General features: G+C 46.5%; 1 protein-coding gene across 6 annotated transcripts in view; it reads right to left on the bottom strand.

Moving 5' to 3' along the window:
- Positions 1-24,660, bottom strand: part of CDK5RAP2 (CDK5 regulatory subunit associated protein 2) — a 168,846-nt gene that overhangs the window by 41,415 nt on the left and 102,771 nt on the right. For all 6 annotated transcript variants that reach the window (XM_019731198.3, XM_088793159.1, XM_074330933.2 and 3 more), the window contains 4 exons: positions 18,605-19,037; positions 12,422-12,653; positions 3,937-4,513; positions 1,954-2,186 (listed from right to left, as the gene is read on the bottom strand). In XM_019731198.3, coding sequence (XP_019586757.3) covers positions 1,954-2,186; positions 3,937-4,513; positions 12,422-12,653; positions 18,605-19,037 — 1,475 coding nt within the window. The remainder of the gene's footprint in view (positions 1-1,953; positions 2,187-3,936; positions 4,514-12,421; positions 12,654-18,604; positions 19,038-24,660) is intronic.

The raw sequence follows: 24,660 nt of genomic DNA, 5'->3' as shown, positions 1-24,660 counted from the left end.
TATATCCCAGTTCTGTCCACCAAAGGGCCTAGAAACTAGCAATTCACACACCCAGCACCAACACTTGGTTTTTAAATAGCATGCCCCTTTAAAATGGACCAGGGCTACTTAGAGAAATGATTGACTCAGGAATAAAAGAAGAATCTATTAATACACGTCCACACTGATAATAAACAAACAAATACATAAATAAAAGGAGGTCAAGGGAGAATTCATCCTATGGCAGATGCCACCTATAATAAATGAAGAAGCAATGACAACATTAGAAAACATCGCCATGTTGCCACCATCATAGTGGTAACTGACTACGTACGGCAAGAATCATCAATGGATGGCAAAACTCATGGGTAAAAGTTTGCAGAGGAATGGAATATTTACAGTTACGAAGTTCCCCAATTAGTTCCCTTCACATTACACAGGGACGTATTATAATTCGCAATGGAGAAACCTGACAGACATCACCTTAACCAAGTGATCAAAGTTAGTATCACCGAGTTACTAGTACCTCCTTAACGTGATACCATGAGAACTCAGCATCATTCATGTAACACTCCTACCAAACCACATAACTCATCAATCTAGTCATGAGGAAACAGATAATCCCAAATCAAGGGACTGGCCTGAACTCTTCAAGTATGTCAATGTCATGAAAGACAAAAGGTGAACTACCTCAGATTAAAGGAAACCAAGAGACATGACAACTAAACGTAATGTGGGGACTGGGTCCTGGGTCAGGATCAGGAATAAAACTCTTACAAAAGACATTATTTTTTTTATACTGTTTACAAGACTGATCTACGGAGAATTCAAAACAGTGGTTGCCTATGGGATCATAAAAAATGTTGACTCAATTAGTGAAATTTGACTGTAGACTATACTTGTATATTAGACAACACTGATTCCTGATTTTGATCATTGTACTGTGATTATCTAAGAGAACAACCTTGGTCTGAGGAACTATACAGTGAAGTATCTGGGGGGAAAGGAGATGATATTATCAATCTACTCTCATAGGGTTAGGAAAGATAATAATAATTATAATGTGTGTGTCTATGTGTGTATGTGTACATATATATGTACACACACACATATATATGTACACATATATATGTATTAGGTTGGTGCAAAAGTAATTGCGGTTTTTGCAATTATTTTTAATCTTTTAAACCGCAATTACTTTTGCACCAACCTAATACATCTATAAATATATATGTGTGTGTGTGTGTGTGTGTGTGTGTATATATATATATATATATATACACATATATACACAGAGAGAGAGAGAGAGAGAGAGAGAGAGAGAGAGAGAGAGAGAGAGAACCTATGCAAATATGGCAAAATACTAACTGACAAAGCTGCACGAAGGGTATACGGAAGTTCTTTGTTGTAGTCTTGAAAAATTGCAAATTATTTTTTTAAAAAACATTTTTAATGCAATAAGATTTATTAAAGTACCTAGCATACAGCAAATGGTTAGCAAAGGTTTTCTTTCACCCTTCCTCTGACCACCTCTGACCCTTGAATACATTTTTTAGCCAATGAAAGTTTTGGGGGTTTTTTGTTTGTTTGTTTTTGCCAACATTTAAAATTCATGAGTTTTACAAAAAAAAAAAAAAAAAAAAATTCCATCTTCTCTAGAAAATGTGGAGAAACCGACCACCATGTGGTGGGTGCCAGGGGCAGTGCTTCCTGGCTGTTTTCTCACGTGCGCTTCACCAGCCTGGTCCCTGAGGCATTTCCACTGGACCCCAGGTCTGGAACACTGCAGACCACCAACGCCACGGAAGCGGTCACTGGAAGGAAGCAGCCGCCATTGTGGCCTTGCTGTCACCTCATCAGAGCGGACGGTGGAAGGGAGGTAGGGCCAAGGAGTCCGTTCCTCCAGGGTCCTCCAAGAAGTCCTGGATCAATTACCGATGTGTCTCAGGACCCGAAGGACCTCGCCCCACTTACCACTGAGAAACAGCTTTTCCAGCTTCTCGAGCAGCTCGGCACATTGATTCAGCTGCTCCTGGAGACCCTCGGCCACGTAGTAATCCACATCGCTGGCCCGCAGCAGCTCCCCGAACGCCTTCAGCACGGTGTTCATGTGTTGACGACAAACGACACAGATGCCATGCCTCTCCTTAATCTGCTGCCGCTGAAGGGAGAGCTCCCTGGCTTGGGACTGAACTAATGAATTGTATCTGATAAAAGGGGGGAAAGGAAATGCTTGAACCATTTTAGAATTGAATTTTTGTGACCTTAACACTAATTGGAAAAATGACAAGAGCACAATTTTTAAAAGCCTGCAGCTGTACAAGTATATATACTTTTAGAATAATGGAAACTGTATAAGGTCACTCCTTCGATTTCAAAACAGCCAACAAATGCTGGCACAAAGGTTCTTCTGCAATATTTTTAACCTTATGAAGCCCCCAATTAAAGTAAGATTGGCAAGGACTCAGGAGAACAATCAGTTTCCATACACTCTTCAAAAATCCTATTCCAAATTATAGGAACAAAGGGTCAGGGGACCCACCACAAATTCTCATGAAGAACAAAAAAAGAAACTGTAGGCAGGAAAACAAAGATAGGACTCCCTCTTCTCAAAGGTCAGGGAATAACCATAATCCTAACTACCATTTATGGAGGGTCTATGATCTGTCACTCGCTGAATTACGTGTTTTTAATAAGTTATCGCACCCTCTCCATCTCCCAACAAATGTATGAACCATCCCTTTTACGGAAGAGAAAACTGACTCTCACAGATCATAGCTACTTCAATGATGAAGATTTTGGACTAATAAAGCCCATGCTCTATTAAGCAATGGTACCTCCTGACACCATATCCAATGTTTTCTACGTGAGCCCACGGGTTTTAGTAGCACTGAGAAAAACACAAGTGAAGGAAAATGTGGCTCCTACAAACTGGCCGCAGTAAGTAACCTGGCTCCAGAGTGGCTTGGCAAAGACGCTGACCCCTCAGTTCATGATCCCCCTTCCCTGAAATGACATACTGATCACGTGACACCAGTACTGCAGCTGGGGGCCAGTTTCATGGGTGAGAAAGAACCAGAGTATCAGAGTGGGGTAATATGAGCTTGAACCCGGGCACGGGCTCTGACCGGCTCTATGAATCTTCTCAGGAAAGTCAAGGCAACCTCTCTGAGGTCATTTCCTCACCTACAGAAACACATTTAACAAATACCTCCTTCTCTGGTGATTTTGAGGATTTAATAAGAAAAGTGCCTAACTAAAGGTCTGACACAACTTCTTTTCAATAAACACAAGCTCCCTTCAATCTCACTGTTTGAGAAGTCTTGAAAAATTCACTCTGGCTCCTCCTGACAATTCAGAACAATGTGTTTGTGTCAAATTAGTGACGAATGAAGGTCAACTTTACAAATGATACCATTTTTGCCATATCTCATGAAGCTAAACTATATATATCTACGCCCATAAAACATATCTTCATGACCTAAGAATTCTTCTTTTCAACACAGGCTTATTTCTCTAAGATGACCTTAAAGGGCAAAGATATGGAAAATATTTATATTCTTCCCATCCTGCCTAGGACATCAGTTTCAGTTCTGCAGCACAGTAAAAGCCCACAACAGGATCCAGGCGTGAACACTGCCATTCAGCAAATACATCGCAACTCACCAAGTGCCTGGTGAAAACCTTGACCCTGAGCCCCCAATCTGAGAAGGGCAAAATCTGTCCAGCCAATTTCAGAGGGCACAACACTGGTACGTGGGCAGCCACCATTCTTTGTGGCCTCATGTTTCACTCCTCCACAGGGCCCGGCTGCCTTCGCCCCACCATGACGCCTTCCTCGGTACACACCCCACCCCACAGCACAGCAGTTCCCCTTTAGCTCATGGGCTCCCACCTAGTGGCAACATAGGGGAACTGCAGGCTTAAACAGCTGGAGGAGACAGAGGTGGGACGTACCTTGAGGGTGAGAGATCTCTGAACTTATTCTGCATGTTATGGACTTCACTGAAGAGCTCCATGTTCAAGTTCTGCTCCTTCTGCAGCTCACAGTCCTGTTCCACTAGCTGCTGTTCAACGCCCTCCAGCATCCTGCCGTCAATCATCTCTGGGGCCAGCGGACGGAGGATTTTCATGTGTTTCATATAATGCACTTGGTGCAAACTTGAAAAAGTCGTTTCTTCTTCGTCAGTATTGCCCTTGGGCTTGTTCAAGGCGTCCTGGGCCCCTTCTGTCCCACACAAAACTGTGATAATGGCCTCACTGCACTGGGAGTGCTTTTGAAGCTGAAATAGGAAATTCCGGTAGCCCTCGAGCTCCATTTCCAAGTCACAGATTTTCTGTTTTAAGTTTTCTGTATCATTTGAGGCATCAGTGTTCTCAGAATGATCGGTTCCAATCACACTGTCGTTAGTGGAAAGCTGACCCTTAGAACTTAGGTACGTAGCTACTAAAATTGGGCCCTGAAAATCTTCAGAAAGGTTCTCTTTGCATGTTGGCATGATGGCAAGGTCACCAGGCTGGAAAATTTCAGGGTCTGAAAATCAAACACATTTATGTCAGTATCTCCTTGCTGAAAACCACCCCCTGCCCTTCACAGCCACCGCCACGCCGAGACCACAAGCCTCCCTGATTCTACTCTTCTTCCCTCTTACCTCTCAATCCATCCTCTTCCTCAGAGCGACGGGCGTAAAAACTAAATTTAACCATGGTAACCACCCTCCTGCCACCTAAACCTGATCAATATCTCACTATCTTGAAGATCAAATCCAAACTCCCCCTCACAGCATCTGAGACCCTCTAAGATCTAGTTCCAGGCAACTTTCTCAGCAATGCCCCCTGGAACCACCTATGGAGATGCCCTACTTCCCACCATTCCTTCCACGCACCAGGCTGGTTCCTGCCTCCATGCTTCTGCATGCGCCTCTGCCTGGAACATACCTGACCCTTGACTCGACTCCTACTCAGTGAACTCCACTCGTCTTTCAACAGCCAGATCTGAGTTCCTTCTTCTGCAAGTCCATCTCCAAACTATGAGAACCACTCACTTCCCTCCGTGCTCCCACCGCACCGCCTACATATCACCTGGGACAAGGGTGCTACATGCTGGGTGCTGATGTAGGAATGACAACTGGCTTATTTATTTATTTACCTAGCAATTAATTTTTGGATTATTCTTTCCCTCACTGGCCTTTTATCTTCACATTCTCAGTGCCTACCGTGTTTTCCCGAAAATAAGACCGGGTCTTATATTAAGGTTTGCTCCAAAAGACACATTAGGGCTTATGTTCAGGGGAGGTCATCCTGAAAAATCATGCTAGGGTTTATGTTCCAGTTTCGGGGAAACATGGTAGTAGAGTACATAGCCAGAGCCCAAGTCAGTGAAGGTCTGATAAATATTGGGTACTGAGTGAAGTAACGATAAAGAGCAGTAATTCTAAAATCCACGACACATGAGAGAGTGTTCTCATTTCCATGGCCGTCAGTTGCCAGGAGATGGCATGATGGCCCCTGCAGTGAGCTGTTGTAACGACTCACAACCCGGCCCGGAAACATTTCCTTACAGCAAGTTTAAATCCCCAGAGATGCGACCAGTGTGTTTGAGAGGTGGGGTGCTACTGCAAAAGAACACATAGCTTTGAAGCCAAAGAGAAGTGGGGTCACACTCAGCTTTGCCACTTGCTGGCTGCACAGCGTTAGACACGTAATTTGCTATCCCAGAACCTCAGTTTCCCCAGAGATGCGTAATATGCTTGCTGTGAGGCTTCAAGCTCAGGCTTGAGTCTAGAGCTTCTGTCCTTAACCATGTATCACGCTGCCTGCTGTTCAGGGGAAGCTCAGCTCAATATAAGGAATGGTTTGAATACTTAGAGGAAGCAAAATTTAGCAGAAAAACCCATCTTTGAAAACAAGAGTCCTGGTTTCAATCTATGGCTCTGCCATTTACCTGCATGTCATTTAGTTACATGACCTCAGGCAAGTTACTTAACCTCCACGAGCCTCAGTAGCTTCATCTGCAAAATGGAAAGAATATCAGTCATTGTGGCAGGTTGTGTTTGTTTTGTTTTTAGGATCAAATGGAACAATACCTGCAGAAAGACTGTGTCTGGTACCTAGCAGCGAAGGAACACAACTAATATTAACATCCTCTGCTTCCCTAAACCTGTTCAAAGATGGAAGAGAACGCCTACCACAGGAGGCGTTTGCGCAAAGGCTGTGGACCCGGGAAACGCTGCAAAAGCAGCGACGCGGATTGGATGAGAGGACCTAGATCTCTCAGAACGAAAAGCACACAAAAGTCTTTGTCAGGCTGTACATTCCAATTTCTAGGTTCTGTAATGGCTCCTCCTGACTTCGAGCCCATTTTTGTCCCTCTGCTCACGACACAAATACCATAAAGTAAACCGTTTTATTTTAGAAAGCAACTGCTCCATGACCTAAAGGAAGCATTCCTAATACAGCACTTTTACTGTACAAAACTCGTTATAATCACTCGACTCTGAGGTCCTTCAGGGAGACGATGTCATCCATCTCTGTGTCTCCAGAGTCTGGCTCAGGGCCTGGGGCCGACAAGGCACTCAGTAAGTACTGCTGGCTGAGTGATATAACAGTGAGGTGGAGGGAGAGGTCTCAACAAGGCTTTTTCCCAGGGACTCACCCTCCAAGACAAGGAAACAGCTTTGCTGTAACAACCACACGATAATGGAATTTCATGGCAAGAAGCTATGTTCCCAAGTGAGAATAAAGATCAGTCCCGATGACTGCTGTGACGTGATCATGAGGCAAAGACAAATGTCCCTACACAAATGTCCCTTTGTGATACAGACTGTGGCCAGCTCTGATTAGCTACACACACACGTGCACACCCCCCCCACCCCCAGAATGGATGGACGTGCATTCTCATAGTCACTCCACTTCATACTTGGCTCCTGACACCACCACATACCTAACATTCAGACACTTGACAGGCACCATCTTCACTTCGGAAGTGCCCCCTTCGTTAGCAGAGGTAAGGATGTGATTTCCAGGCTCCAAGGCCAGTAGACAGCAAGCCCAGCATTAACACGGCAACACAGCTGCTGTTCTCAGCTCCACAGTCCCCATGAAAGTCCAAAGGAGTTGCTTCCATTTTTCATGTAAAAATCAGTGCATGGAGGGGGTGGGGGAGGGAGGATTATGAGCTGCAGTGAACGGCGTGAACCGGCACGTTTGCCAAGGCCTAGGACACAAGACTATGTGCCAGGACCTGGCCTAGGCACCAAGCTCCTCGTCTGTGCTAGCACTTAATCTTCACAACAATCCCGTGAGGCATCACCAGTGTCCCCATTTTACAGGAAGAGGGATATGACCTTGCCCAAGGTCAAGGCGAGGAAGCAGCAGAGTCCCCGTCAGAGCCTGGTAGCACGCCTCCAACACTGAATGCTGCCTCCTGATGTACCTTCCTGCAGCCAGGGTCTCCCATATCTGGGCTGCAGAAGCAAGGGAGACATTCCTCAACCCTCAGTGTGAGGGCCAAAACCGTCTGTGGACTCCCCTTCATTCACTTCCCAAGTTTCTACATCAAGGGGCGTCACACAGTACCCAGCCTTGCAAAGGGCAGTCACTGAGCAAGTCGTTTTAAGACCAAAACATGGGGGGTTAAATGGGAGTGTCTAAATAACGGGGGTTCAGAAAGGCCTTGCCTGCAAAGTGACATTTAAGCAGAGGCTTAAAGGATGCAGCATCAGTAGGCAATAATCAGAGGGGGGAAATGCAGGAAGAGGCAGCAGCATGTGTAAAGTTCTAGAAACAGATTAAGAAAAAGGAAAGCAGTTCACTAAGGTAGGGATTTGAGAGGGAAAGAGAAACAGTCAAGAAGCCTTCAGTAGTCCACTATGAACAAGAAATTAAAAGATGTCTCAGGACCATTTATTTGCATTATGGGAATACTATATAACTCTGGAACTTTCTATAATTCAGCTAAGGGACACTCATATATAACCTGGTAGAGTGGCTTTCTCCTCAAAGCTCAGAGCACTCAGAAGCATGTGACCACGTTTTCACCATCGGGAATCGGGCCCATCACTCAGTATTTCCCCAGAGACTGGTATTCTCCCACGGCCACCCCATGACAACTTTAGGATTCCTGAAGGCAACTGTTTCTTACAAACTGAATTAGGTCCAGATTAATGGTGATTTTTGTTTGTTTGTTTTTAAATGAAGGGAAAAAAAGATCTAAGGTAAAAAGAAAAAAAATGTAGCATTCTGGTTGAATGGGAACGTGACTGTTGTTATATCCTCCTTTGTGCTTACCTGTATGCTTATAATAATTCATAATCTTAAGAGATGCAGCATGCCTGGCCCATCACTCACGTCAGTACCCGTCCCACGGACTTGCCCAACAAACCCCACAGAACAGGTGTCAGCTCCGGCTCACCTCTGACCCACTGTGCAGACCTGACAGCAGCCCGCACACAGAGAACTGACTGACCGGGGGCCGGCAGGGAGATGCCAGAGAGCCGGCACTGGTCCTGAGAGCCTGGACCACCAGAACCCAGCCTGCTGCACCGCTGAAAGGTCTCTGACACAGGGACGGGGAAACTCAGGCAGACATCCCACTGGACCTCGACTTGTCCACCTCTTACCAGCTGGGTGACCTGGACCAATTCGTGTTAAAACCCTGTTTCCTCATGTGTTGAAAGGTACTAACAATGATGCCGTAAGATGGTTGTTGCAGGGCTTAGTAATAATTCTTACATGAAATGCCCCAAATGGTGCCTGGCACACAGTAGCTGTTCGCTATACATAGGGGCTGAATTCTGCCCAGGCTTGTAACTGGCTTCCTGATCATTGTCCCTTTCCTCCTTTCTCCAGACACAGGGAGTGGTTTTAATTTTTTTTTTCTTTTTTGTTCTCCAGGGCTGTGCTGGCAGGTGGCTCCCACAAGGAGCTAGGCTATGGGCATTCACACAGAAAACAAAAAATAGATAAAACCACAGACTTGAAACTTAGCCAAGCAACTGAGAAGAACACAAAGATACAAAAGGGAAATAAAAACACTGGGGAGGCAAAATGCAATTTATAAGATAAAATTAATCTATCGAGCTGCCATAACAGGACATAAAAAGCATAAATATACTGCAGCTTGTCTGACACGGTTTAAGTCCAGGCTCTCAAAAAACTGTGAGTGAGAAAATGAATTCTATAGACTCATGTCCACCTTTCCCAAGAAGAGAGAAGCCCCAGGGTCTTCTGGGCAACCACGGAAAGCACCTGGCTGAGGCACCCTAGGGTCTCAGCAAAAAACAAAAACCTTGTTAAGTGCAAATGGCAAGCCCTGGGCAAGGTGCTAGGGCATCTATTGGGTTGAGTCACCTTGCCATAAAATCTTTCCTTTCTGAAGTGCTACCACCTTCTGCCTGGAACTGATCTGTTTAATTATCTGGTCCCCACCTGCCACTAGACAGGAAGTTCTCAGAAGGCAGAGACTACCCCTCATGCCCCTCTCTCCCCCACATTGGGTGTATGAGGCTGGGGCCTGGATGGGTAGATGGATGAATTAAGAGTAGGCGGGAAAGGAGGGAGGGAGGGAAGAGCAATCCTGCCAAAGGATTGAGGTTTCAGCTTATCCTGAAACCTCAACTATGGTAAATACAAGAAAGAACCTGAAATTAAATGGAAAATACCTCCGGCTATCGATCATCATAAAATCCATATGCAAAGTATCATGTACTATACTAGCTTCATGAAACCGTAAAGGGCGCAGGCTTTGAAATTCGGCAGGTGGGTTCAAACGCAGCTCGGGAAGTTAGTGCAACTATAGCCAAGTCACTTTACCTCTAAAACTGCTGCCTCAACAATAAAACAGGACTAATTACTGTGCTCGCCTCAAAGTACTGTGAAGAGGATTCAGTCAGATCGTGTATTTGAAACGGACAGTGGGGCTGAATGAACAGCGGCTGCTGGGTTCCTACTGTCCCAGGAAGTCCAAGGCTCCAGCCATCTCCCACCCCGAACCACTCTGAAAACCCCTATGCGATGCAATCTTCCCACCCCGGTACGCAAACCCTTCACGGGCAAACATCCCAATTAACCTCAATCTCCTCCCACACGTTCATCTCACCCCCTTGTTCTAAGGGAACCCGGCCTGTCCCCCAATAAGCTTCTCTGCCTCAGGAGTGGATGTTTCCTTCTCACACCCCCGTATTGTGGACCTGGACGTGTGTAAGTACCTTTGCTCTCCCCTGAGCCTTCCAGATTGTTCTCTCTCTTCCCTAAACACTCTGGCTTTGCGGCTCATGCTGTCAGCCTATGCCACCACCTCCCCCACCTTACTGCACCCATCCACGGTCACCTGATTCCTCGAATCCCTTGAGGTTCAATGGACTACACGGCTCCTAGCTGCCCTGCTTCTCTGTACCGCTTTACAGCGCAACTCCTCAGAGCTGTCTGTTCTTGCCGTCTCCAACTGCTCTCTTCCCCTCCCTCTGGAACCCATGCCCATCCGGCCCCACCACTCCACAGAAACAGCTCCCTTCAAGGTCACCAAGGACTCCCCAGTGCTAAGTCTCAAGGTCAACTCTCAGTGCTCGTCTTACTTGCCTTACTGGCCACATTCGGCACAGCTAACCTGTCGTTCACTCAGCTGCTGGGTGCCATCCTCGCATGGCTCCGCTCCTACCTCACTGGCTGCTCCTTCTCGGTCCAACCTCTACGTACTAGAGCCCCCGCCTCAGTTTCCGGCCCTGGTCCCTATGTCTCCAAGTCTTATGGCTTCCAATACCAGGATGTCTTATTAGCTCTCGCCCAGACCTCACCTTGTGACTCCAGACGCATCTGTACCCAACCACCTAGCTGACACCTCCTCTGGGGTGGTCTCACAAAACGCCTGCCTCTCCGGCATATGGCAACTCCATGCTTCCAACAGTTCACATTAAAAGTGATTCTTTAAAGCAGAGGTCGGACTACTTTTTTTAAAAAAGCCCAATAATAAATATTTCAGACTTTGTGAGCCACTCACGTCTGCCATCATAGCGCAAAAGCAGTCACAGACAATATGCAAATGAGGAAGCGTGGCTCTGTTCCAACAAAATGTTACAAACACAGGCAGCAAGCATGGCTCACAGGCCGTCGTCTACCAATTCCTGCCTTAAAGCTTAAGTCAGATCACGTCACTGGGCTGCTCCAAACCCTCCAACGGTTTCTAGTCTTACCTAGAATAAAAGACAGAGCCCTAGCACAGCCTGCGAGGCCTACTTGATCTGCTGCGCCCCTGGCCTCTTTCCCTCTCCTTTCTCACTCCACTCCAGCCACAGAGAGGGCCTCCTTCCTAGTCATGTCAAGTTCAAATCAACATCAGGGCGTTTGCCCTTGTTCCTTCTGCCAGGAAGGCACTTCCCAAGATGACCAGTCCAGTTGTTTCCTCCTAGTTCCCATTTAAATGCAGCCTCAGCAGGGACGCTCTCTCAAACAGTCCATGTACATTAGCAAACCCTACTCCCATCCACATCACCTACGCCCTTGACCCTGCTTTGGCTCACTCTACAGCACTTCCTAGCTCACGGATCATACACCTGCTTATCGGCTTACTGTCTTTCTCCCCCCACAAGAACGTAAGCTGGACACAGACGTCATCTGCTCTGCTCACGCCTGTCTCCCCAGTGACTACAACGGTGCTTGGCACACAGAAGGATTTAATAAATACTTTCTGAATAAAGAAAAGATTCCTACTCTTGTTCTTGTTATTATGTGTTGCTGTCATTTGCTTATAGCAGAAGTTCAAAATCAGGGGTCAACATAAGTACTTTGTGGATTCATGAACCCTCTAAAAATGATTCTCAAAGGGGCAGTGATCCCAAATCTCTAAGCACCATTGTCCCAGACTAGAGGACCCCACCTGAGCTGCTCCCTCCAAGTCTCTGGAGGCTAACCTTGAGATATTTTGTCCTAGGAGCTCTCTATTTTGGAAGCTCCCAGGAGAACATAACAGCGAATTCAAGGTGGTTAGGGAGGCAGGTCACGTCTAGAGGAAGACATAAGGTCAGTAGGGTTTGGAACTAGTCCTGGACATTCCAAAGAACCCTGCGAAGAGGACTCTCACTTACATACCCGATGCCACACGCCCGAGGCCTCCACAGACCAAGCCACAAAAAAAGCCCAGATTCAAGACACCCCACAACCGGGACACGCACAGACAATCCCTAGTGAAGGGACAGTGGCCTCTCAAGACCCACGAGCACTACAAGTCCCCTTTATCCAGACGCCAGAATAAAATAAAAACAATAGATTCATTTTCCTCGTTGTGTTTCCTCAATTGTGTATTTGTCAAGAGTCAAGATTAATCACTGCAATTCATGAAATTTATACTCAAACTTATTGCAATTCTAAACAACAAGGTTGACATTTCAAGCAGTTCTATCGGGTCGTTCATCTAGCTCACGGAGAATACATTTTTCTAGGTGCTTACCTTTCAGTAACGTTTTGTCTGGCGCTGGCCTCTCCTCCATCATTGTTTCAGCCAGAATTAACTTTTGGTGAAGTTGCTTATTGCAAGTTTTAAACTCCTTCAGCTCCCCCTGCAGCTCCAAGATCTGGCCCTGCAGCTGGCCCATCACCTCCTGCGTGGCCGGGAGCTGATACACACTTCCCACTGGCCGCGATGGTTTTATTAGGATGGGCAAGCGGGACTTCTTAGCATCCTGAAAGCACACACACATGCAACAGTGAGTACACTTCGTCTGGTCACATTCTCGTGCCAATCTTATAAAACAGAATTCAAACCGCTGTCCAGACTTCCAGTTCCCATAATGGCACCTATGTTTGCCTCCCAGTCTACAGAGTTTCTGCCTTGGCAAGTATCTCCTCTGATTGGCAAGTGCCAAGCTTTTCCTCCATGCACCCTCTTGGTCCTGGCCCACTTTCTCTCTGGACATTCTAGATGCTCAACATATGGCAGTCCTTTTCCCAACACAATCTTCTGGGAAACATTTTCTTGCTCCTCACCCAGTTCCTAATTTCCCGCCCATTCCTCACTCTGAGCCAATCTGCCTCCCACCCCTGCTTGTCCACCAGAAGCACCCCTTACTCAAGTTTGCAGCAGCTACTGGGTCACTAATGCAATACGTATTTCGCATGCTCAGAGCTCCTGGCCTATCCTAGACGTCCTCATTTTCACTGGCTCCAAAGGGACTCCAAAGTCAACTGAAAACTCAGTTCTTCAGTTCCATCACCCCATGTCCCCAAAGCTACGCTGCTTCAACCATCTGTCTTGGTGAATCACACCACCACCCACTTCCTGCACGACACAGACACCTGGGAGTCCTTTTTAAACTTCCCTTTGTTATCAGTCACACGCTTTCATCACTCCCCAGGTTCCATGAATTCCAACTCCCAAGTTGTCTCTGAATTCTTTCGCCTCTTCTCACCCCCCACTGCCACCATCCAACTCCAAGATGCTGTTAGCTTTCACTAGGCCACGGCCGCAGACACACGAGTGGTCCCCCAACATTCATTCTTGCCCTTTCTAATCCGCTCTCCATTCTGCAGCAGGAAAGGCAAACCTACCATTCATCTCTTCTGCTTAAAACTATTTTAATTGCTTCCCACTTCTCTCATGACAAAGGTCGAGTCCTTACCATAGCCTACACGTTGTGAATAATCGCAGCCCGAGTTACTGCCCTTCTCCCAATTTCCCCTACAGCCACACACTCCCTTTCTATCAGTGCCTCAAAATTCTATGCTCCTTCCACCTTAGAGCCTTGGCATATGCTGTCTCCTCTGCCTAGAACACTCTTTCTTACCCACCCCCACCAATCCCACCAGTCCCAATACATTCATTAGGACTCAGTTCAAATGTGCCTTCAAGAGAATAGGCCTTGGATTTCCAAGACGAGGTCAGGCCTCCCTGTTATATACTCACAGCCCCCGCAATTCTCCTGGGAGAACGTTAGTACCATTATAATTAAATGCCAATGCAATGACTTGTTCTTTATCTTCCACTCTGGTCCATAAGCTGCACGGTTCGGGGACTCTGCACTTCTTGGTCATACTCTATCCACAGCTTCCAGCACAAGAACTAGTACATAGTAGGTGCTCAACAACTACGACGTTTCCCCGAAAATAAGACCTAGCTGGACTATCAGCTCTAATGTGTCTTTTGGAGCAAAAATTAATGTAAGACCCGGTCTTATATTACATTTTATTATATAAGACCTGGTTTTATATTATATTGTATTATATTATATTTTATTATACCCGGTCTTATATTAAAATAAGACTGGGTCTTATACTAATTTTTGCTCCAAAAGACGCATCAGAGCTAGGTCTTATTTTCGGGGAAACGCGGTACTTGTGGAATGAATATGCAAGCAATAACTTAAGAAGCCAAATGGGGGCGTTTTTCAAGCAAGGGAATTTTAAGCATATTCAAACACGGAGGGAGGGGTTGATCTAGCTATATAAAGAACTATTACAACTCATTAATAAAATACAAATAACCCAATTAAAAGATGGGCACAGGTTCTGAGAGAAAGTTCTCAAAAGGAGATACACATATGGCCAACAAGCACATGAAAACATGCTCAAGTTCATTTGTCATCAGAGAAATGCAGATCAAATTGCCATGAGATACTGAGACGTCCTACTCATTAGGACAGCTATAATCAAACAGGTATTATAAGTGTTGGCGAGGGTGTGGAGAAACTGGGACTGTCATACATTGTCGGTGAAAATGTACACCAGGCACAGCTGTTTTAGAAAACAGTCTGGTAGTTCGTCAAAAGGTTAAACACAGATTACTCTATGACCCAGCAATTCCACTCCTAGGTTTACACCTAGGAGAAATGGAGACATATGCACTCACAAAAACTTGTCCATGATATTTCATAGCAACATTATTCATAATAGCCAAAAAGTGGAAGCCGCCCCAATGTCTATCAACTAATGAATGGATACATTGAATGTACTATGTTCATACAATGGACTATCGTTTGGCAATCAAAATCATACAGACTACAGCATGACTGAACCTTGAAAAAATTACGGTGAATGGAAGAAGCCAGTCACCAAAGAGCACATATTATATGATTCCATTTATATGAAACATCCAGAATCGGCAAATGTACACAAACAGAAAGTAGGTCAGTGGTTACCTACCACTGGGGTGGGCAGGTGGGAAACAGGAAGTGACTGCAGATGGGTTCAGGGTTTCTTTGCAGATAATGAACGTGTCCTACAATTGATTACAGTAATGGTTGCTCGACTCTACAAAAATATTTTTAAAAACCCACTGCACTATATACTTTCAATGGGTGAATTGCATGATATGTGAATTATATCTAAATAAAGCTATTATTTAAAAAAAAATTTTTTTTAAGTGGAGGAAAAGGAACCTGAGAGGAAAATAGGAAATATCTGGGACCCTGGAAATGAGGAAATCAGCAAGATCTCTCAAGAAGGAAAGAAGAGGAAAAGTCCCTTCGAGCACATTCTAGGATGTAAAATGCTTTCAAACACATTCTCCCATAAGCCTCAAGTGAACTGCGTATTCCCAGAGCACACAGGATAATACAGTTATCGCGCCTACTTTCCAGACAAAGACCTGAGCTGTCAAACAAGCCGTCCAAGTCATACAACAAGGTGAGGCAGCTGCACCTCTAACACTAGCTGCTCAGACTCCACTGCTCGTTAAGAAAAGTGAGGCCCTTTCCTGCCCAGAAACTCCAGGGAAGGGGAGAGAACAGGTTCAAGGGCAAGAACAGTCTGAGGTGGTGAAGGGGACCAGTTGGGAGGAGGTGGACGCCTCGTCAAAGAGGACTGAAAAATAACACTCATTTGCTTGGTCCTCAGTCTCCACCAATCTTTATTCCTGGATCCAAATCTGTGTGTCAGATGGCAGCAGAGAAGATGTCTGCAAGTGCACAAATGCCAAAGCCAATTTCAGGCTGGAAGACTGCCGTCAGTCAACCCGACTCTGGTTCTAAAATAACACCACCCGAAATGTTACCTTATGGACACTGAACAGAGTCCCACCTACCACCTTATTCAAGACGTCATGACGGAACTCGTCCCTTGGGAATGGAAGGAGGACAGAAATGTACACACACTCAGCTCCTACCACATACAAGGCACTTGGCGCACATGACCTCACTTAACCTTTATGCCAGCCTCAGGTTCGGGGCTACGCTGATCCCATCAGAGCCACTGAGAAAGGTCAGGTGACTTACCCAAGGACTCAAAGCAGGTAAGTGGCCAGGCCCAAAGCAATCACAGCTATATCTCTAAAGTCCCTCCTCTTGCCTCGAAAACTAAATAACCGGCAGTATATCCTCTTTTCACTCGTGGGCTGCAATGATGTTCATTTTAACACGTTGCGTACAGCAGGGTTTAAATCCCTCGTGAAGATTCTCGTGATCCGTACGCAACGTGTTAACAGGATAGCAGAGTTCTGGCTTAAGCCTTAGGATTAATGATTGACTGATTAATCAACGACCACAAAGAAAATCATTAAATGTCCTTCTACTTTGCGCAGACTAGAGTCCACAAGGGTGACAAGAGGGCTTCTCCCCTCCTGGGAAAGGTAGCTTTATAATGTCCGTGTCCACCTCTAAAACAGGACTGCAGTTTATATCCTTGCTACTCGTCTTAACAGCTGAGTCACTCTGGACAATTTTCTGAGCCTTTCAGAGCCTCTATTTTTTCATCCATAAAATGTAGGTAATACCTACCTAACTCTTATGCTTGTTGAGAAGATTAAATGTGATGATATAGGTATAGTATCTACCGTGTTTCCCGGAAAATAAGACCTAGCCGGACCATCAGCTCTAATGCGTCTTTTGGAGCAAAAATTAATATAAGACCAGGTATTATATTATATTATATTATATTATATTCTAGTATAGTATAGTATAGTATATAAGACCCAGTCTTATATTATAGTAAAACAAGACTGAGTCTTATATTAATTTTTGCTCCAAAAGACATTAGAGCTGATTGTCTGGCTAGGTCTTATTTTCGGGGAAACACAGTAGAAAATCCTTTTCTAGAAATTACAGTTTTGGTGCATAATTTAAAACAATCAAAAGTAATTTTGCTAATGATACATCTAACTCTCTTTGGTATGTACAAAAGCAGTAATTTAGTGGTCAGAAAATAAACTTAATTCTCCGTTCTGATGCTATACAACAGTGTGTCCAGCTGATGTCTCAGACGTAAAGCACACGTCACAAACAAGAATAGCGACAGCCATCACCGGAGCTCTTATTAGGAACATGACCCGTTTCCTTCTCTACCCGAACGCACACATCTCCCTGCTGTGCGGATCCCCAACCCCAACCCCAAACCCTCCTCCCAGGAAGATTTTCGCGAAAGGTCCAATCAAACATGGACAAGAGAGGCTGGCTTTTAATAATCTGGCATACTTGATGGTATCTGAGGAGAAGCTTAGAGACGGCATCTTAACTGAAGCAAAATGCAGACATTCACTCAAGAAATGGGACATTGGGGCCGGCCCCGTGGCTCAGGTGGTTAGAGCTCCGTGCTCCTAACTTCGAAGGCTGCCGGTTCGATTCCCACATGGGCCAGTGGGCTCTCAACCACAAGGTTGCCAGTTCAATTCCTCGAGTCCCGCAAGGGATGGTGGGCTCTGCCCCCTGCAACTAAGATTGAACATGGCACCTTGAACTGAGCTACCGCTGAGCTCCCAGATGGCTCAGTTGGTTGGAGCGTGTCCTCTGAACCACAAGGTTGCCGGTTCGACTCCCGCAAGGGATGGTGGGCTGTGCCCCCTGCAACTAGCAACGGCAACTGGACCTGGAGCTGAGCTGCGCCCTCCACAACTAAGACTGAGAGGACAACAACTTGAAGCTGAACAGCACCCTCCACAACTAAGATTGAAAGGACAACAACCTGACTTAAATAAATTAATTAATTAAAAAAAAAAAAAAAAAAAGAAAAGAAATGGGACACGACCACTTCAGGCCAGTACAGGCTGGAGGGTGGCCTGACCCAGGGAAAGGGCACGGCTGTGCAATCGGGCACAGTGAGGGTCCCCGCTCGGCCCCTTTGCTGCGGGTGCATCATAGGCGTGCGTGGTCTGGCTTCTTCATCTCTGACAGTGTTGCAAGGATAAGAAAATGAAGACAAAGCCCACAGAATAGTAATTCTCAGACACAAAGTCTACACAAACTAAAACCTAGCTTCTCAGCCCTACCCCTCAAGTCAGGTTATTACAATTTTATTGCAACCTGCAAAAGTAAATGTCCATCAACAGGTGAAAATTATATAAATTCAGGCACATTCCGCCCAACGGAATCGTATAGTCATTATGGGGAAAGATGGTCCTGATACATGACATGAAAGAGAAAGCTACAGACAGATGTACAAACATGACTCTATTTGTAGAAGGAAAACTCACAAATGTCATGATAGATAAATAAGACAGGCTGGATGGGGAAGGAGGGAAAGAAGGGAAAAATGTCAAAGACTTGGGAAGGTTAGGACGGACACTACCTCTAGGTAGAGGCCAGGATAAGTGCAGGCAGAGGGAGACACCAGATATTATATAAATCAAAACAAGTAGTGGGAACAGAGGTGATTTTCAGGTTTTTGTCTGTATACAAGCAGCAGATAAATCACGTATGAAAACACTCACTTTGTCGGTCCTGCTGGGGGAGGGAAGGGAAGTGGCCGGCTGCCCTGGCATCCCGCTCAAGCTCTCTGGCTGATGCTCAGCGCTGAGTGTGGCATCTGTCAGCGTCTCTTCCCAAGCCTCTCTCCTGCCTTCGTGCTTGAATCTGAGCGAGTCGTCCTCTGTGGCCATGGTCTGCACCGAGGCATCTTTCAGCTCCAGCCTGGACGGTCCGCCAGCCTTTACTGGCTGGGCTCCCCAAGGTGACTTCAGTTCATCGCGCGGCTTGGAAGATGAGCTGGCTTGGAGGAAATGTCTGAGTTCACCTCTTAGCTGAACAGCCATCTGCTTAAGTGTCTTCTCAGTTTTACCATCAAGGTGCTCTCCGGAAACGGTCTGCTCTGTCAAGCATATTGGTTCCAAAAGCAGCTCACGCAGCACTTTCAGAAGGTCTGGCCTGTTTTTCCACAAGGGAAGGAAGTGGGAGAACTGAGCTTTCTGCTATGGCCTGGTCCCTTACCCAGTTTCCTAAGTTTTCCCCACGGTCTGGCCCAGAGTCTACGTAAACTAAACACAGTGAGCATCTGCCATGTGCCAGGACCCACACCAGGTATTTTATCCCATGTCCCTCATGACACCCACAGACGGCAGGTACCACCATGTCTACTGCATGGATAAGAAGACAACTGATTTGACCAAGTACATAGCAAGCGAGGGGGCCAAGTGGCTCAATGGCTACCTGGATGTAGGCTGGGCCTCGAAGGAGCAAACAGGGTCATCACATATTCATGACAATTGTACGGTCCACCCACCCCCTGGCCCATTCCTACATCCAGAGGCAAGTATGGCTTTGGATAAATTCAGCCGACCTAGTGGGTCCATCAGTGACCTGCTCTATCACGGTGCACGGCTGGTGTTCAGTAAACAGGTGCTGAATGAAGGGGTGCTGTAAACTGCTCTTAAAATGAGGAGCAGTGGCTTTGAAATCAGACAAAATGGCAATTCTAACTGCAATTCTTTGAAAGTAAGGAAAGGCTTCCTCCACGGGACAGCTATGAGGATTAACTGACAGAGTGCATGGGTAGCAGACGCTTTGCATGCCCCTTGCCACATGCCCTAGGCCTCCGCCGGGTTGCAGCCACAGCTGTGTGGACAGCTCCCGCCGACACAGACAACCCCCCCTCAAGCACGCCCTGCATCTCTGTGCTGCCTTAGGACTTTTTCCAGAGCTCTCTGAGCCAGCCAGCAGGGCAGTAGGGAAGTGTGGACCGCTTTATACCTGCGGGGGAAACCCTCCAGCTGGGGGAGAGAGCCGTTGGGTAAATGTTCCAGTCTCCCATCCGTTGGAGGGACAGCACTGAGGCCCAGCTGTGCCATCTGTCAGAGGGTACCCAGGAGGTCTGAGCCCCAGCTGCCCACGGCAGTGGCTAGATCAGTAATGTAGAGTTATTGGCTTTGCCTCCATTTCTATCATCTTCTCCCTGATCCCTCCTTCCTGCCCCCCGGAACCAACATTCCAAATAAATCATGGCACCCAAGGCTTCATCTCAGGTTGTGCTTTCCCGGGTACTGCACCACACCAGCATGTAGAAGAAGCCCTTGTAAGGATGTTTCTTGTGCCAGGCCACGGAGTGGACACCGGGGGCAAAACTATCTGCGCGGATTCAGACTGCCGCTGGAGGCAGGTGTGTGCACGAGGTATGCACTCCTCTACAGGGAGAAAGTGAGGCGCAGGGACATGCAAGTGTGGGAGGGCTGCAGAGCTACGTCCCAGGGTGTCCAGACCGGGCTGGCAGGAAGAAGGTCAGAAAAGGATTCTAGAGTCCACAGAGGCTGGCTGGGAGAAGGAAAATGGAACATTCTAAGCATGGAAAACGCTAAGAACAGAGTCAAGACCCTGGAGAATCAGGAGGTGATGCTGGAAGTGAGGCAGGAGAGAACCCCGCTGTGTTAAAAGGGGAGCCACTGCAAGGCTCTGTGCGAGGGAGTAGCAGGGTCACACATATGCTCTGGAAAGGGGACTCTGGCTGTGATGCAAAGAACGAATGGAGAGATTTCCTGTCAAGAGGGTGGTGTGAGTATACACAGCGTCCCCTCCCATTCTGTTCTAAACACATGTAAAGGACAGCAAAAATATATAACAACAAAATGTTTTGAGGTGCACTACAGGATTCAAAGGATAAAATGCATCCAAGGTCAGAAACAGAAGAGACCCAAAGTCATGAGAAGGGGCACATGTGCAGAAAGCAGTGGGGCCAAAAATTTAATTCCCATAGAAGAAGAACCATTCGAATTTCCTGAGCCCTAAACTAAGACCTAGAAAGCCAAGATGAGGCAACTTCAAAACCAGCTGCAGAGGGGAGTAAAAGTGGGGGAGCCGGCAGGGCTGTTAACGACGCAAAGCAAACCTCCATCCAAAGCCACTATCATGTAAGACAGGCAATCCCACACAAGTGAGAGTGCCCACTCAAGAAAATAAAAATAACAGAGCAACCCAAAGAAGATTTTAAAATAAGTATGTTTCAATCACCTAAATATATAAAAGGAAATTCATTTAAAAAGAGAGAGAGAAAGTTGGGTGGCCGGTTAGCTCAGTTGGTTAGAGCGCAGTGCTAATAACACCAAGGTTGCCGGTTCGATCCCCACATGGGCCACTGTGAGCTGCGCGCTCCTTAAAGATAAATAAAAAAATAAAAATAAAATAAAATGAAGAGACATGCTACATTTTTTAAAAAAGAGAGAGAGAAAGTTATAAAACAGACAGAAAACTATGAAAAAAGGAAGTGGAGGGGGCAGGGGCAGAGGGAGAGGCCAGCTGGAAGCCTCTTGCTATGCTCCGGGAAAAAGAAGACGGGTGATACAGGGGTGGTCAGCAAAGAGAAGGGGGCACAACAGGCCCTCATCAGTGTGAGATCTCTTTTGTTCTCTCTGCAGTTTCTCCTGCCTGCCTTATTTCCAAAAACCTCGTGGGACAGTCAGACTACGCCCACCGACGCCCTTCACGTACCCTGCGCTTCCCATGCTCTGTATCTTTGCTCCCCCTCAAAGTGATAGGAACCCATGTTTCATCTTCCCCACTGAGCCCTCGCTGGGCAGGGGGAAGGCCTGACTCTTATCTGGATTCCAATCATCTAGCTCTGGGGCAGCGTCAATTCAATTCCAACGAAATAGCTACAGCACACTAAAATAGAGGAAAAAAATAAAAGTATAAAAAACAAAATTAAAATGTATGGTACATTTTTCACTTCTAATATGGAATCATCTAGACTACACAAACCATCTTAAAATTCAGTAAACCCAGACTTTAAAAATATTTCTGGTATTTCAAACACGTTAAACTAAATTTTCCTTTCCTCTCTTTCCCTTAATATAGATTAAAAATAATGACAATTGCTATTCAGCTAGCCAAGGGAGAACCATTACTCACTACCAAACAACACACAATAAAACCCAGGAAAAAGACTTTACAAATGGGTAGTAAAAGGTGGTGAAAGAGGCCATTATAATATACTAAAGTGGTGGTGCTGTTAAATAAAACATTTCAAGTGTTCCTTTGCTAGAAATCTGAACAGCAGATTCATTAAGCTGTCGCCATAATCAGGACCTTTTTAATGGTTCAGTCCAAGGGTCTTGTCAGAGGCCCAAACATTGTTTATCTACCCTTCCTGAGCATCTGTGTCACACAGAAGGCGTAAGGGGAAAGGAAGTGACATTTATGAAGCACTCACGGTGTGTCAGAGCCTTAACTACATTAAGTCCTCATGGTGACTGAGAGATGGGGACTGATACTAACCCCGTTTTACACATGAAGAATCGGGACCATAAATATTCAAGATCCCCCAGTAAAGTGCAGAGCAGAGACTGGAGCCCAGGCCCTCCTGACTGCAAAGCAGCACAGCATTCTTTCCAGTTTCCTAAACTTACCTTCTACTGTGATGTGGAGCTTTTGCTTGCCTGCACCTTCATTCAAATATTTATTGAGCACCACCCATTGGTCATGCAAGGCAGTGGGAATGCAAGGGGGAAAAGAATCATGGAGCTTACGTTTTATTAAGGAGAAGACAGACAGACGTTCATGGACACACTGATAACTAAGTAAGACCATGCCAGACAATGACAAGTACACTGATTTGAGAAAGGAGATCCTGAGACAATGCGTGTCAGACGGAGAGGTCAGGAAAGGCCTCTCTCCAGAGCTGATATCTAGCTGAGACCCCACGAGGCACATATACTACCAGGAAAAGAGCCTCCCGGGTGGAGGAAGTGGCTACTGCAAAGGTCCGGAGATGAGAACAAGCGTGGGTGTTTGAGGAACAGTAAGAAGGTCAGTGTGGCTGGAGCACAGGGAGCAAGAAGGTAGGTGATAAAGACAGAAAAGCGGGCAGAGGCCAGGTCACGAAGCTCTGACCCTACTGTAAGGGCAATGGAAATCCACTGGAGGGCTTTAAGCATGGAAGAGACATGATCTGATCTATGTTTCAAAAAGGTCACTCTGGCTGCTCTGTGGAAAATGGACTGTCGAGGAGGCCAGGCAAGACGTGGACTAAGAGGATGGTAGGAAAGATGTGAAGGGGTTAAATAAGGCGCACACACTGCAGGTGGAATCAGCAGGACTTGCTGAAGGGTACGGGCGTTGTGGAAACTACTTCCGGTTACGCCAGGTAGACAGCAGTGCTATTGCTGACAGGTGAGAGAAGAGTAGAGAAGCAGAGTAGAACAGGGAGTCGGGTTTTGGACAGGTTAATGTTCACGTGTCTTAGCCAGGAGGAGACGTCAAGAAAGACAGCTGGCCGTATGCACTGGACAAGGTCTGGGCATACATTTGGAAGTCCCACCGCATGCTCAGAAGCCATGAGAGAGGGAAGGTATAGAGAGAAGGGGGCTGGGAACTCAACTCTGAGCTGCTCCACATTCAAGAGCCAGCAAAGGAGACTGAGAAGGAGAGGCCACAGGAAGGCACCGAACAGACCAGAGTGAGGGGCCGGCTGCTGCTGAAAGGCTGACCTTGCCACTGGATTTCACAAGTTGGACACTGGTCACTGACCTTGATCAGTGGAGTGAATAAAAGCACTAGGAATGGGATAAAGAGAGAATGGAAGGGAAGGAAGTAGATACAGTGAATATAAGTAGTTCTTCCCTGACTTTAAGGGGAATCAAGCAATGGGGCAGTAGCTTGAGTGACAAGGTGGGGGAGGGGAGCAGGTTCATGTTAATGCTTGTCTTGTTATTGGAAATGATTCAGTGACAGGAAAAAACTAATGATGCAAAAAAGAGAGGGCACCCAGAGAGGACAGGAACTAAAGCCCAAGGGGAGGGTTGGTCTTGAGGAGGAGCAGGGATATTTATTTCTTCCATTCCAAAGTAGTTAAGTCAGCATTTGTGGGTAGAGAGGCAAATACGCTGGCAGCACTGGTGGGAAAAGTGAAACAGTTTGAGTTCACCTGTTTCTGTTTTCTCAGTGATGTGTCAGGAAGGGTCATCAGCCAGGGAGGGCAGAAGAGAAGCTGCAAAGCAGTCAGTTGCTGGGCAAGGTTCATACGATCATGTGTCACATGAGTCGCTGGCCAAGACAAGGTCTTAAGGAAGATTTGGATGCAACAGCTGAACAGGAGCAGTCACCAGAGGTACCAGCATGTGCCAAGGCTCTGAAACAAAGCCGTTGGCCTGTTCTAGGCACGGAAAGAAAGGCAGTGCGGCCGAAGCACAGGAGCAAGGCAAGAACGGCGCCAACAGAGCCGAAGGTCAGGGCGGCCGGACCACGCAGGCCCTAGCGGCCACATTAATGGTTCTGACCCCAAGAAAAGCGGAGCGTCGCTGAAGGATTTAAGTAGAGAAATGAAGTGATTGCTCGGGAAGTAGCGTGGAAAACAGACGGGAAGGGGGCAAGGATGGCTGCAGGGGACTAGTGAGGACACTATTGCAGAGATGCCGGAGAAACACGACGGCAGCTAGGAATGGAGAGAAGGCTATGAATTCAGGGCTACTTAGCAGGTAAAACGGTCAGAACTTAGGTTTGGGAGGTGAAGGGAAGGGGAGACTCCAGGAGGACCCTGGGGTGCCGTCTGGAACCCCCACAGATC

The sequence above is a fragment of the Rhinolophus sinicus genome, chromosome 16 (assembly GCF_057876585.1).
Source record: "Rhinolophus sinicus isolate RSI-liver-muscle chromosome 16, RSI-T2T, whole genome shotgun sequence".
In the NCBI taxonomy this organism is placed as follows: Eukaryota; Metazoa; Chordata; class Mammalia; order Chiroptera; family Rhinolophidae; genus Rhinolophus; species Rhinolophus sinicus.
This window is presented reverse-complemented; position numbering and strand designations above follow the sequence as displayed.